Source organism: Equus przewalskii, chromosome 21 (assembly GCF_037783145.1).
Source record: "Equus przewalskii isolate Varuska chromosome 21, EquPr2, whole genome shotgun sequence".
Taxonomy (NCBI): domain Eukaryota; kingdom Metazoa; phylum Chordata; class Mammalia; order Perissodactyla; family Equidae; genus Equus; species Equus przewalskii.
Window position 1 is genome coordinate 45994379 of NC_091851.1, and position 13852 is coordinate 46008230.

Genomic DNA, 13852 nt, shown 5'->3' on the forward strand with positions numbered 1-13852 from the left:
TCTCCTTTAAGGACACTGGTCCTGTGGGATCAGGGCCCCCCTTATGACCTCTTTTAACCTGATTAACCTCCCTACAGCCCCGTCTCCAAATACGGTCACACGGGGGGCTAGGGCTTCAAAGTGTGGACTTTGGGGAAACACACTTCAGTCTCTGACACCGGGGCCCCAGAGACTGAGAGAGGAGGAACTGGCAGGAGCTGGGCGTGGGTGCTGCTGGGGGCCTGTGCCAGGGGCGGTGGGGCTGCTGACTAAGAGAAGGAATTTGGGAGAGGGAAAGGGGGACCCCGGGCTGGCGCTGTGAGCTCACGAGGGGAGCCCTGCGTGGCTCACCCTCAACCAGGGTCCCCTCAGTCTGTCAGGAGCATTTATTGAGCGCCTCCTGCATGTGGGGTGAGCAAAGCCAGGTCGTGTCTGTGAGGGAGACAGTGGCCCGAGCGTGTGTCAGGTGAGCGTGTGTACCAGGGTGCTCCTCAGAGCCACTTTGTTTTGTGTGCCACGCTCCATCTGCATCCCCTGCTTCTGGTGAAACCCAGGTGGCCCGTGATGTTTCTGTTCGCTCAGAGGTAATCATTTGTGTCACAGCCACTAAGTCACAAACACTGTGAGTCAGAAATCAGAATTTCCTTCCCCTGCGTGATAGCCAAGACTTTCCCTCGGCCCTCTCCCCCTACAGAGACCCTACATGGCAGGGAGCCGAGGAGCTGGCCTCCTTGTCCTGCATCCCCCAGCAGGGGACACGCCCGCTCTGGAGCCGAGGCTTCCTGGCCTCGAGGGGGCCCGGGCCAGGCTCTGGGCTCTCAGCTCTCACTGACCACTCAGTTTACCCACTCAGGCCTTGGCATGGCCTTGGGGCTCTCACTCCTCCTGGAGCCTCAATTTCCCCTCTGAAAAGGATGTGGTCACCTCCCTTGGAGAATTACTTTGAGAACCTGAGGCCTTAGTTATGTGAGATGCCCCCGGGCTCCTCCAGGGCTGCACCTAGCCACCTGCTCACGTCTGTCCTTCTGATGAGCAAGGTGACCTCTGCCAGCCCAGGAGCCCACCTCAGGGCAGAAGTCTTCCAGGGCGGATGGAGCTGACATGAGGATGAAACAAGATGAGCTGGGCTGTGTGTTTGGCACGGGGGGCTTAGCACCGCCCAGTGGTGGACAGGTGCCGATAGAGGTCCCTCGATGCACTTAGCAGGTGCCGATGGAGATCCCTGTATGCAGTTAACAGGTACCAGTGCAGATCCCTGTATGCAGTTAACAGGTACCAGCGGAGATCCCTGTATGCAGTTAACAGGTGCCAATGGAGGTCCCTCTGTGCAGTTAGCAGGTGTTTATGGGGGTCCCTCTCTTTGCTGTGTATTAACATCCTCACAGGCTGTGGTCCTCAGTCCCCTCTGTATTTAAAGGAAGTTTGCAGGACTTCTATAAGAAAATGCATGTGTTATTTATAATTCACTGTTAATGATGGCAGCAGTGCCAAACCTCGCGAGAGTGAGAGTGAGCAGAAGACGCATGCCTTCCCTGTCTGCTCATGTCACTCGCACCCCTTCTATTAGCAAAACCAAATCCCGAGGCCAGCACAGATTCAGCGGGTGGGGAAATAGATGCCACCTTTTCGTAGGAAAAGTAGAGAACAGTGGCCACTTTGCAGTTGACACACCATAGAGAGTTGGTGTGAAATAACCTCAGGATCAGTGTGTAAAGCATACCTGCTGACACAAGTGCCCCGAGGGACAGAGCGCCCCCCACAGGCCCTTGATGGAGGTGCAGGACGCCAGGGCAGGTGCGGTGGACCACTTCCTTGGGTGAGGGAAACTGAGCTGCGGTCCAGAGAAGGGGGAGCTGAGAGGGGGGGAGCATTCCAGGCCCAGGGAGCAAGGCAGCCGGGGGTCCTGGGGTGGAAGGAAGCTGGCTTTCAGGGGATTCGCAGGAAGAAGATGGGGCCGGAGCACAGAGAGACGGGCTGGCAGAGGCCGGGCCACGCGGGGCCTTGTCTACCCCACCGGGAATTGCACTCTTCACCTAAAGAAAATATTCAAGAGGTGAGGTTTCCAAGCCAGGCCACGATAGGCTTTTCTTTGCATTTTAAGAAGATGGCTCCGTCTGCCGTGGTGAGGACAGGAGGGAGGGAGTAAGGGCAGACGGGTGGGGGGCAGTGGCGGCCAGGAAGGAAGACGGCAGCCAGGACAGGGAGAGGGCTGTGCAGACAGGGGGGGTACAGGTCAGATGTGACAGGTTTTGGGGACTGTAATGATCTCCTCTTGCTGCTGTTAGAAATTGCCACAAACTTGGTGGCTTAAAACAAGACAAATTTATCACCTTATCCTGGAGGGTCTCCCTGGACTAAAATAAAGTTGTCAGTGGGGCTGTGTTCCTCCTCAGGACTTGGGGAAAGTCTGTTTCCTTGCCTTTTCCAGTTCTCAATGCTGCCTGCACTCCTTGGCTCGTGGCCCCTCCCTCCGTCTTCAAAGCCGACAGTGGCAAGTGGGGTCTTTCTCACACCACATCGTTCTGATGCTGACTCTCCTGCCTCCCTCTTTCACTTATAAAGATCCTTATTGATTTCATTAGGTCCCCTGGTTAATCCAGGGTAATCTCCCCATCTCAAGGTCCTTAGTCATATCTGCAAAGTCCTTTTGCTGTGTAAGGTGACATATTCACAGGTTCTGGGATCGGGACATGGACATCTTTGGGGGCCATTATTCTGCTGACCACTGTGGCACACACAGAGACCCCTGCACAGGAGGAGCTGATGAGGAGAGAAGGGTCCCCAGCCTCAGCCAGCAGCATCGACCTCCCCTGGGAGCTTAGAAATGCAGAGTCTTGGGTTCTGCCCCAATCCTCTGAATCAGGGTCTGCATTGTAATGGGACCCCAGATGCTCCATGTCACGGAGGAGGAGCAGAGCCCTGGTCTTAAAGCCACCCTTTCTTTTGGCTGGGGTGGCTGAGTGGCCATAGGTACCTCCCATTCTGAGGGAGGGGTCCAGGTTTCAGACAGACTTGCTTTGTCCCTGTCTCAGATTCCCAGTTCCTTTGGGTCAGACCCTGAGGCCCGTTTCTATGTCAATCTCAAGACGGTGCCAGGTGCTATAATAGGTCCTGAGTGATGAGTGAGGTGATGTGACCTGGGCTGGGTCCCGTTACCTCGTTTCACAGATGACACAACTCAGACCTAGGAGGTTAAATGGCTGGTTTGGACTCCACAGCCAGTACGTGTGAGTCTGGGCTAGAACTCAGGGCCGCAGACACAGGCCTGACTTCCACACTCTCCCCATGTGTAGACGGCTATTAGACAAATCAGAGCACCCTGGCTTTCCTCTTGGTGACAGGCAGCAGGGTGTTTTCCAGAAATCAGACTCCAGAGAACTCTGAGGATTTGGAATTAAAGGGATCCACAGAATTATTTACTAAAATTTCAATCCGAGCTCACATTTGAAATACACACCAAAAGATGTGTCCTTCCCCGGAGAAAGTTGTCAGCATAGAGTGCCTGCCTCGTCATTAGCCTTTCAGATGGAGGTTTCTTACAAAGTGTTGGGCCCAGTATCTTTTTTCTGAACAAGATTGACGAGAAAGATGAGGCTGAAATGATTTCAGAAGCCAAGATGACCTATGGCGTGGTTTCCTGGAAACGATGGAGCAGTAATCTTAGAACGCCAGCCCGCAGGAATCCAGCAGCCCCACAGGCAGGAGGAACAGCGACTTCCCTTCCCTGGGGCCCCTGTGGCAGGGGCTGAGCACGCTGGCAGCCTCTCCTCCATTCTTGGCTCCCTCCGCTCATGAACCCCCTAACTCGCTCTCCTTGGCTCCGTGCACAGCACCCCAGCTCTCTCCCTGCCTTCCACAGCTCCCCACTTGTGCTTCCTCTCCTGACCTGCCCATCCCACGGACGGACGTGCCTCCACTCCTTGCCTCTCCCATTCCCAGCTCTGTGCTCCCTCTCTGGGCTCATCGTCCCACACTGTCCCCACAACTTCTCCCTATAAGTGGCCAGTCTCAAATCTTCATCCCTATCCCCAGGGATCTGTGAGGCAGAAGACCTGTGTGTCCGTCTATCCACTGCTTGTGTCCATGCTGAGGCTCCGACTGGCCCTTAACTCCACAAGAGCCAAAGCCAGCACTGTCCCCTTGCCCGGGAAACCTGCTCAACCTCGCAGTTCCCTGGTCTCAGTTAATGTCCTCACCATGTTTCCAGACATTCAAACCACAACAGTCCCCTCCTCCCACTCTGTCCCCCATCACACTGTCATTTATTTATTCAGAAAATATCGGTCACACCCATGTGTCGGGCATGGGGGAAAGAGACGAGCAGGGAGAGTCCTTGCTCTTGAGACTGTGAGGCTCTGGTGGCAGCAGTTGTGACAGTGTCACTTTTGTTTGTAGAAGGGTCAGCCACTGCTGTTTCTGGCCTGACAGAGCAATGTTGGCTGCCCGCCTACTAAAACCAGCTATGAACCGGGACACAGTGTAGGAGGCCTCGGCTGCGGGCATTGAGCAGCAAGCAATGCGGCACGGTCGTCCTTGGAGGACGGGAGACAAGCAGGGTGAGCCCCACAGCTGATCGCCTGGGTTTCTGCCGGGAGCGTCTCCCTGCAGGGGTGCAAGGAGGTGGCCTCCAAGCAGAGTGGCGGTCTCACTGGGATGAGGGTGGAGACTGTGTTTCTAGACTGCAGCAGCGGGAATTGTGGGCCAGGGGACTAGAGAAGAGGGAGCTGTGCAAAGGGGGCCCCAGAAATTTGTGTGAAGATTCAGTTGGCGGAGGCCTGTGCTGGCAGAACCCCACACCACTCAGCAGGGGTCACCTGTGGGAGTGAGATCTGAACAGAGAGGTCAGGGGTCCTGGGGATCCAGTCCAGCTCAGACCATGGAGAGCCCGCGATGAGTACAGCGGACACCAAGAGGAGCAAGCCTCAGGAGTGAGGAGCATGTGGAGTAAAGAACTATGTTCAGAACCAAAATAGACCCGCGGTGGTTGTAAGTGTGTTCAGGATCTTAAAGGACAAGATGAATGAACAGATGGAGAATCCTAGCAGAGAAGCAGAAACTATAAAAGAGAACCAAATGCAAATTCTGGAATTAAAAAGTATCATATCTGAAATGAGAAATTCACAGCAGATTAAAGACGGCCGCATGGCGTCACTGCCTGTGCCGAGCCAGGCTCCGGGACTGTTCTCACACGGGGCCTCCTGCAGCCAGGACGTGGGGCTGGCGGGGCGGCTGGGGGAATCCTGCCCTCCTCCTCACTCTCCGGGCTCCTGTCCCTTCCTCCTCCTCTTCCTGCAAACACCAAAGCCTCATGCACATCCACTCGGGCGGCCAGAGCACCCTTTGTTCCAGGTTGCCAGCCTGGACGCGCAGTTTGAGGTGGGAATCGGCTGCGTTAGCAACGTGGCAACGTGCCTCCTTGTAGCCAAGACTGTGCATCTCCGCAATTATGTCCTTAGGATAAATTCCAAACTGCGACTAATTGAGAAAAAGATAGCTCCTTGCGAGTTTATTTTTAACTCCAGAGCCTCTCAGCCTTATGTTCTTACTTACACACCACCCCATTTGCATTTCCTCTTGGTTCCCAAGTGGGCACCCAAGACTGTGGTTCTGCAATCGACAGTGAGCCAAGGATACAAGGTGGAGTGGCAAAAGGAGCACCTGTCAAAACCTAGGACAAGCAGCAGCTGGGGCTCAGGAAGTCGCCCCTTTCCAGGGAGCAGCTGACGGGAATATCCATTCATGTGCAGGGAAATCCCTGCAGCTTTGGTTAAAGAGTGAACACAAACACTAACCGAGACGTCCATGGATGGTGGGCCGGATCAACAAGTGCTGAGCTTACGTGGCATCCACACTCTGGGACAACCTGCAGCCATTCAAGAGAAAGAGCTGGATCAGTTCATCTTGATCAGGAACCGGAGCCAGACGTGGTGTGAGCAAGACAGCCTATTGCAGGCTACCGTGTACAGTGTGATCCCACTTTTGTAAAACTAAGCGTTAAGTGGGTGTCTGCACGTTGTTAATTGTGCAGAATGAGGTCGGGAAGTGGCTGTCGCAAAGCATTGGTAGAGGTGTCTCCTAGAGGTGAGATGAGAGTAGGGAAAGGGGATTTTTCTCCTCTTAGCACTGCTGTTAGGCTGTAATTGTTCCCAGTGAGATCCATTGTTTTTGTAGCTGAGTGAGAGAACGCTCTTCTCTGAGCCAGAGGGCAGCCAGCTTGCTCTCTGCTCTCAGCTGTGACCTGCGAGAGCTCTCGTCTCCGTGAACTTCAGTGTCCCTCTCATTAAGTCCCGGATGAGGGGGGCGGGGGAGCACCTCGTGGACCCCTTCCAGCTCCCTAGTCAGGGCGAGCACCCTGTAAGTCAGAGCATGGTCTACTGAGGCAATCACATGTCTTTTCTTCTTTTGAGTTTGTTAATTTGGCAAATTACACTCGTAGCTTTTCAAGTGATAAACCCTCTTGCATCTCAGGCACTCGTGATGTATTATCGTTTTTATAAATTGTCAAATTTGATTTGCTAACATTTTATTTAGAATTTTACATCTATGTTCATGAGGGCTATCAGTCTTTAGTTTTTTTCCCTTCTAATATCGATTCTGGTTTTAACATCACAGTAAGTTCTAGCCTCATGGCATGAGTTTTAAAGTATTCCCTTCTTTTCAATTTTCTGAAATAATTTGTATGGAATTGGTATTTTTTATTTCTTACATGTTTCAAAGAACTCATCAGTGCCTCCATCTGGGCCTACAGGGGGTTTTGGGATGTGGGGGAAGAGTTTTAGCTAGAAATTATATATTTTAGTAGATTTAGGTCTATTCTGGTCATCTTTCTTCTTGAGGGACCCTGGTAGTTTATGCAGAATCAAAAGGAGATATCACCCCTCTAATCCTGATGTTGGTGATATGTCTGTCTGTCACCTGATAAATCTGGCTAGAATTTTATCAATTTTATTGCTCTTGTCAACCAGCTTTTGGTTTCAATTATTTTTTTTGCTGTTTTTCTATTTTTTATTTCATTGGCTTCTGCTCTGATCTTCATTATTTCTTTTTTTCTACTTCCTTGGGTTAATTGGCTCTTGTTCTGGTTTTTTAAGATGGCATCTGAGGTCACTGGTTTGGGACCTTCCTCATTTTCTGATATAGGCATTTAGTGCTGTACATTTCCCCCAACACCATTTTGATATGTTGTACTTTTATTTACTTCAAAATACTTTCTAATTTCCCTTTTGATTTCTTCTTGCAACTATAGGTTATTCAGAAATTTTTAATTTCCAAAGATTTGGGTGTTTTTCTAGAGATCTTTTTGTTATTGATTTCCAATTTAATTCCACTCTGATCAGAGAACATATTTTGTATGACTTGAGTGCTTTGAAATTTATTGAGACTTGTTTTATGCTTTATGGATAGAACATGGTCTATCTTGGTAAATGTTGCCCCTGCACCTGGAAAGAATGTGTGTTCTTCTGTCAGTCAGTAAAGTGTTGATCAGATCAAATTGCTTGATGCTGTTCTTCATCTTCCCCATCCTTCCACGGTCCTGGTCCACGTGTTCTGTCAACACGTGGGGGGGGGGGTTTTGAAATCTCCAACTCTAACTGTAGATTTCTGTTTCTTCTCTCAGTCTATCAGTTTTTGCTTTATGTGTTGAACCTCTTGACAGGTTCATCAATATTTAGGATCGTTTTGTCCTCCTGATGAGGTTGTCCGTTTGTCATTATGAGACAACCCTCTTTATCCCCAATGAGGTCCTTTGCTCTGGAATCTCCCTTGTCTGATATTAAGCTACCACTCCAGATTTCTTTCAATTAGTTTCAGAATGGTACATTTTTTCCCTGTGTACATTTATTTGTGTCTTTTTACTTAAAGTGCATGTTTCGTAGATAGTATATCATTTGGACCTGCTTTTTTATCCATTTGAGAATTTTCGCCTTTAATTAGGGTACTTAGACTGTTTACACTTAACGTGATTATTGGTTTTATTCGTTTAAATCCACCATCTGGCTCTGCAGGCCTTCGGGTTGTGTGCGCGACTGTCTCCTTTCCAGTTCTCGGTCCTGCAGACTCCAGCTGCCTCGGTCTCTGTGATCTCTCGGCTTCATCTTCTCAACTCAGGGCATTTCCCAGGCTCTTCCTGGTTCCTCTCCGTGGTCCATGACCTAGAAACCCTCCAGAGGCAGTAAGCTGGGCAGTCCTAGGCCTCACTTTATTGAATTCCCATCTCTCAAATATCACTGTCCTTTCCAGTGTCCTGAAAACCATTGTTTCGATACTTTGACTTTTTTTTTTTGAGTGGGACGGAGAATTCAGTCCGTGGCGCTCCTTCTTGTTTGAAGCAGAATTGATGTCGTCGCTTTTACTTTGGAGGCCGACACAAGTTTTCATGGCACATTCCTTCTGTGGTTGCGTGTTCAGGTGCTGTTGTCGCGTGTTCCTTCGTGGGAATCCATGTTACTTTTTAGGTTCCAGCTCAGATGTTGCTTCCTTCAGAAATCCTTCCTTGATCTTGAGCTCACACCCCTTCCTGGTGTGACATTGACCCTGCCCTGCGTGATTCAGGCGTTTCTGAGTTTGCGTGTGGAAACAAAGGAACAAGGCAGAGTTCTCTCCGTGGACGAGCTCACCAGATTTGCTTTTCTCCGTTGAGTGAAATGTTTCAAGCTCATATGATGACTATAGTTAGGGAAAGAGCCACACAAACAGATAATTAGGATACGTTGTGAGGATGCGCCGATAGAAACACACATCATGTGTTTCAGATTATTATAGGTGCTTGTTTTCACATCTCTCTCCCTCACCTGACTGAGCCCAGCAGGGCGTGCACCAGGTGGTCCTCATTTCTGCTCTTTAGTGCCAGCTATGCAATAGGTGCCTAACTGCACCGTGCAGATCCGTGAATGTCAGGGTTAAGAGTGTGGGTTTTAACCCTAGGGTCAGGTCTAGGTTTCTAGGTTCTAGAACCTAGAATCTTGGTTCTGTCACTTAACCTCTTGGCTCTTCGTCAGGAAAACAGGAGATCAGTTGTGGACATGCTGAGTTTGAGATGCCTAATGGGGACAGGTGGAGACCCCCTGAAGGAAGCTGAATATGCAAACCTGGAGTTCAGGGAGAGGATGTGGCTGGAGAGAGAAATCCGGAGCCATTAGCAGTGGGCCCTTAGTGTCGTGGGACAGAGGAGGTCATGTAGGAAGCAAGCGTGGACAGAGGGGTTTGAAGATTGAGTCCTGGGGCACACCCACATTTAGAGGTGGGGCAATGACAAGGAAGCAGCAGGGGAGACTGAGACGTGGCCATCCAGGTGGGAGGATCGCAGGCTAGCGGGGTGACTTGGAGGGAGAAAAAAGAGTCTTCTACAAAGAAGGGAGTGATTGACAGCCTGAGATCCTCCAGGAGCATCCTTTGCTCCACTGGGGCAGCTAATGGGAGCTAGTAAGACGGGGCTAGGGGAATGTTCTGAGTCCCACACATGTTGGTGTGTCAGTGTGCACAGAGCGTGGAAGGCTGCCTCCTGCGTGGTGAGTGGAGCCCAGAGCTCTGCCATCCAGTGGCTATCTGGGCCACTCTGGTACCTGGAGAGAAAGAGCTGGCACTGCCCGTCCTACCTCCTAAGCTCTGTCTGTCAGCTGTGCATTGGAAAGGCACCCCAGCCTTCGCTGGAGTTGGACTGGATCTGCTAACATCAGGGTTTTACTTTTAATTTACTTACTTTTCTGGCCTACCTGTTGATTTTTTTTGGCTTTTGCCAATACAGAGCTCTATAGGGTGTGGAGCAGAACTGGTCTGGAGATAAATGAGTCTTACACTTGGAAAGACAGTATTGTTGTTGACAAATGCCCCCTGGGGAAAGGCAGGGCCAGCTCTGCGTCAGATCCAACATAGACAGCCTTGCAAGTAGGGACTTCCAGGGAGCCAGCGGACAGGTCAAATGATGACAGTTCTTTGGGAATGAGGCCCATTCTGCTCCTTCCAGTCACTGCCAGGCGGCTGGGCTTCACCCAGACTGCAAACTTAGGTTTCAAGGCCACTGCAGAGCTGGAGAGAGGGACGTAAGACTGGGCAGAGGAAAGCATTTCACTGAGATTCAGCCAGTTCTTCTTGGATATAAACCCTCTCTGCATTGCTATAACCATTTGGTTAGTCTACAGAGTTCTGAAAAAGTTGATTGACCATTTTTGCCAGTTTTCTTGTTGCTTTTATGGAGGAGAGAATTTTCCACCATCTTCGCTGATGTCACTTGACAAAGTTCTTTGTTTTTAAACAATTATTTTTATATAAGGAAACTATTTGTGATAATAAAATACAGAAAACCAAAATTAATAAATAGAATGACCAATTCCTGGCATTGCAATGCCAATTTATTATAAAATTATATACCTTACAAAATTAGACACATACAAATACATTTCTCTATATAACATACATACTTTTCTAAGTTGCTTTTCTTAGCAACATGTCATGAATGTCTTTTTGTACCTCAGTAACGTGCATGCCACCATTTTTTAATAGGCTCACAATATGCAGATGCTACAGAAGTGCCGTAGTGTAAGGAGTGCCCCTTGTTGCATATTTAGGCCGTGTTTCATTTCTTGCTTTCATAAATAAGGCCGGGTGGACACCGTTTTATGTGCTTGCTCCATTTGTTGTATGAGACAGACTCCTGGAAGTGGCTTTCTGGGACAAAAGTTAGGGAAGCGAGTGTTTTGGGGTCCCTGGGGGGTCCCCCCTGGGGGGAGGTTGGCTTGCTCCCACGCTCTGCAGAAAAGGGTTTCCTGGCCTCTGTTGCTTAGCTTCACACCCAGTGTTAGCCTGTGTCCTCTGGGAACCGTGCTCTTTTAGCTTAATTCTGACAGTTGGGTAGAAGTGCCACTCAGTTCTGAAAAGCCTTCGTTTTAGGCTATTTTTCTGGAAATTTCCTTTTCTGACTTTACGTTGCAAAACCTGGTAACCTCTTGACACTGACCTGAAGTCAGCCCACAAATGTTCTTTGTGGCCCTACTGTGTGTGCCCAGGTCGTGCGCACAGAGGCTGGATGAATGAGCAGAGGAGAATGACTTGCTCCCAGCACGGAGATTTCACGTGGAGCGAATTCTCATTTACGTCTAGAAATCTCTGGTGAAGGGATCTTTTTCTCAGTTAAGAAATATATGATTACAATTTGTAATGACAAGCCTGAGACATTTGCAGTAGGCTTAGGGACTTTATCAAAAGCTAAAACAATTAAACCACATTCAGTGTAGTTTTATGGTTAGGCATATCATAGTTCTCTGAAACTGGCACTCCCTCCTGCCGTGTCAGACCCTTGACATTCGTGACAGGTTTGTCCTGGGACCTTTGAGACGCCCTTAATCCGTAAATGCCACCCTGGCTGTCAGTTTCTCCCAGACACGCTGTAAAGACCAGCTGAAAAATGCATGTGACTTCTTGAGGCTCCTTCTGATTTTATAAATACAGGACCCTAGTCACTTATACAGCTGTTAACCTCAGGCTGGAGTCATTATTTTTCTCTTTCTCTGTAAAACAGACAGCAAACAAGTTCATGTTAGAAATTCAAGCCTCAGCTGAGTTCAACTTTTTGTGCCTTACTTTATCCCGAACTTCTGTTAAACTATCCTGTGATTGGACTTATTTCTTCTTTTGTACTTCCATCTTTTGGGAGCCAGTTTTCTTAAGAAATAAAGCGTGCCTCCGTCCATGGGGGTGACCATCTTGGTTGATGATCTGAGCCCCCAGGAGTTAAATGCACACCCTAGTTAAACGGCAGAACCACACGCTCGGACCGCAGTCTGCATTCTGCTCTGCGTTGACCTGCTGACGGTCCCACCTGCAGTTGCCAGGGGCGGCTGGGGACTCTGTTATTCAGAAACCTCAGTTAACCAGAACACCATCCTTTACCTAGCATGCTAATGACCAAGGCTTCTCTGCATGTGAACGCAGCCAAACCCATTTCTGCTCTTAGGCCAATTTAAATGTTTTATTCCCAAAGCTCTTACTTGTGCCCTGATTTCACTCAACTGATTCTGGTCACGTGCAGAACACAAAGGTCGGTCTCAACCTCGTGGACCCTGAATCAACCCACCCATTCGTTCTCCCAGCAATGTTCGTTGATAACCTACTGTGTCAACATTATTCTAGGACCCAGGAGAGCAAACTGTCTTTGAACTGAAAGTCTAGTGGAGAAGACAGACGACAAACTAAAGAACAAGAAAGAGATCAGATAGAGGAGGAGTTGATAGGGTGATGTGGGGGGGATTGGAGTCCCCATTGAGCCTCTTTGAGGAGATGGTTCAAGGCCAGGCCTGGGTGGTCCAGGCAGAGCAGGGAGGTAGGCAGAGGAAAGACATGATGCAAAGCCCCTGAGCTGGGACATTCCAGGAAGTGAAGAAACCCCACAGGCCGGGGGCAGTGGGAGAGTGGGATCACATGGGGCAGGACTGCCATGGGTAAAGTAACTGTAAGTTATGATCCAAACTCAGACACTTTTGAAAGAAAAAGCAGGTGCTATTAATAATTACCCTGGGGTAACAGTGTCAATCAGGACTGTCCCTGGAGACCCGCGATGTATGGTCCATTCTCCACCCATGGAACGTGTGGTCTCGGGGTGAGGGGCCTTAGAGAAGGCAGATGGTGGCATCTCTTTCTCCCTGTCTTGCCCACCATCTGTTGGAAGGCACCACGAGGTACAAGACAGTGTACCTCATTGCTCTGGTCCAGATTCCTTCCTGCAACAGGTGAGCGGCTGCATTGACAAGCCAGTGCCTCACTAACACCTGTGTTCTTATTGCCCTTCTTCCCTCCCTCCAATGGCTCTCCTAGGAACACTGCCCAGGAAATGCAAGAAGGAGCTCTTGGCAGTGAAACTAAGGAACCGGCCCAGCAAGCAGGAATTGGAAGACCGGAATATTTTCCCCAGGAGGACTGATGAAGAAAGGCAGGAAATTCGGCAGCAGATTGAAATGAAACTCTCCAAGTAAGTAGCAGTGTGTAGACAGAAGTAAAGGCCCTGCTCCGGCCTTGCAGCCCGAGCCCCTCTGAGGTCTCGCCTTCCCCCAGCTGTGCTCTCCCAGGGCTCCCAGACGCGGCGCCTGCAGCAGCATTCCTCAGCCTCACCGCTGTCAACGCTTGGGACCAGACAGTTCTTTGTCATGGGGGGGCCATCTGGTACACTGTCAGATGCTTAGCGGCATCCCTGGCCTTTACACATTACATCCCCCCTGTGACAACCAACACTGTCCCCACACATTGCCAGATGTCCCCTGGGGGGCAAATCACCCCCAGTGGAGAACACTGTTCTGTGGGAGCTAAGCAACGTGCCTGAAGGAGTGAAGGGGTTGCAGTTGGGAGGGACTGTGGCAGAGTGGCAAGGACATGCCTTGTCAGAGGCCGGGTTGGGGGGAAAGTCCCTATTTACCTCCACCTCATCATTTTCCTGCAAGAGTGTGCATCCAGTATTGCCAAATCCTCTAAGTTTTTCAAGAAAAGCTGGAAGTCTGTGTATTTGGGGGAGACTGCATATGCACCAAGTCAAACCCGTCTGCTGCCTGGCTGTGACCCAGAGCCACGAGAGAGTGCCCTCTGCCTTGCAGTCCCCGAGAGCCCCCCGTGTGGTCACTGGCTGGAGATCCGCTGTGCTATGGCACAGGACCACGTGGAGCTGTGTCTTCATGACCAAGCTCTGTTGGGGTCCAGTCGTGCCCTGACATGGATGCCTTGACTACGAGTCAGGGGCGGGAATGTGAAAACACGGCGGCTTTCAAGTGTTGACAACTCTCTAGGTTGCTTTTCAAGAACCAGAGCAACTGGGGTCCGGAACCCGGAGCCTCGTCCGCGTCCCAGGCCTCGCGAGTGTCCCTTGCCACAAAGAGGGCTGAGAAGGGCTGAG

The 13852-nt window shown here is 50.3% G+C and overlaps 1 protein-coding gene across 3 annotated transcripts in view; it reads left to right on the forward strand.

Moving 5' to 3' along the window:
• Positions 1–13852, forward strand: part of PHACTR3 (phosphatase and actin regulator 3) — a 244185-nt gene that overhangs the window by 185485 nt on the left and 44848 nt on the right. For all 3 annotated transcript variants that reach the window (XM_070588589.1, XM_070588587.1, XM_070588588.1), the window contains exon 8: positions 12787–12940. In XM_070588589.1, the coding sequence (XP_070444690.1) occupies positions 12787–12940 (154 nt within the window). The remainder of the gene's footprint in view (positions 1–12786; positions 12941–13852) is intronic.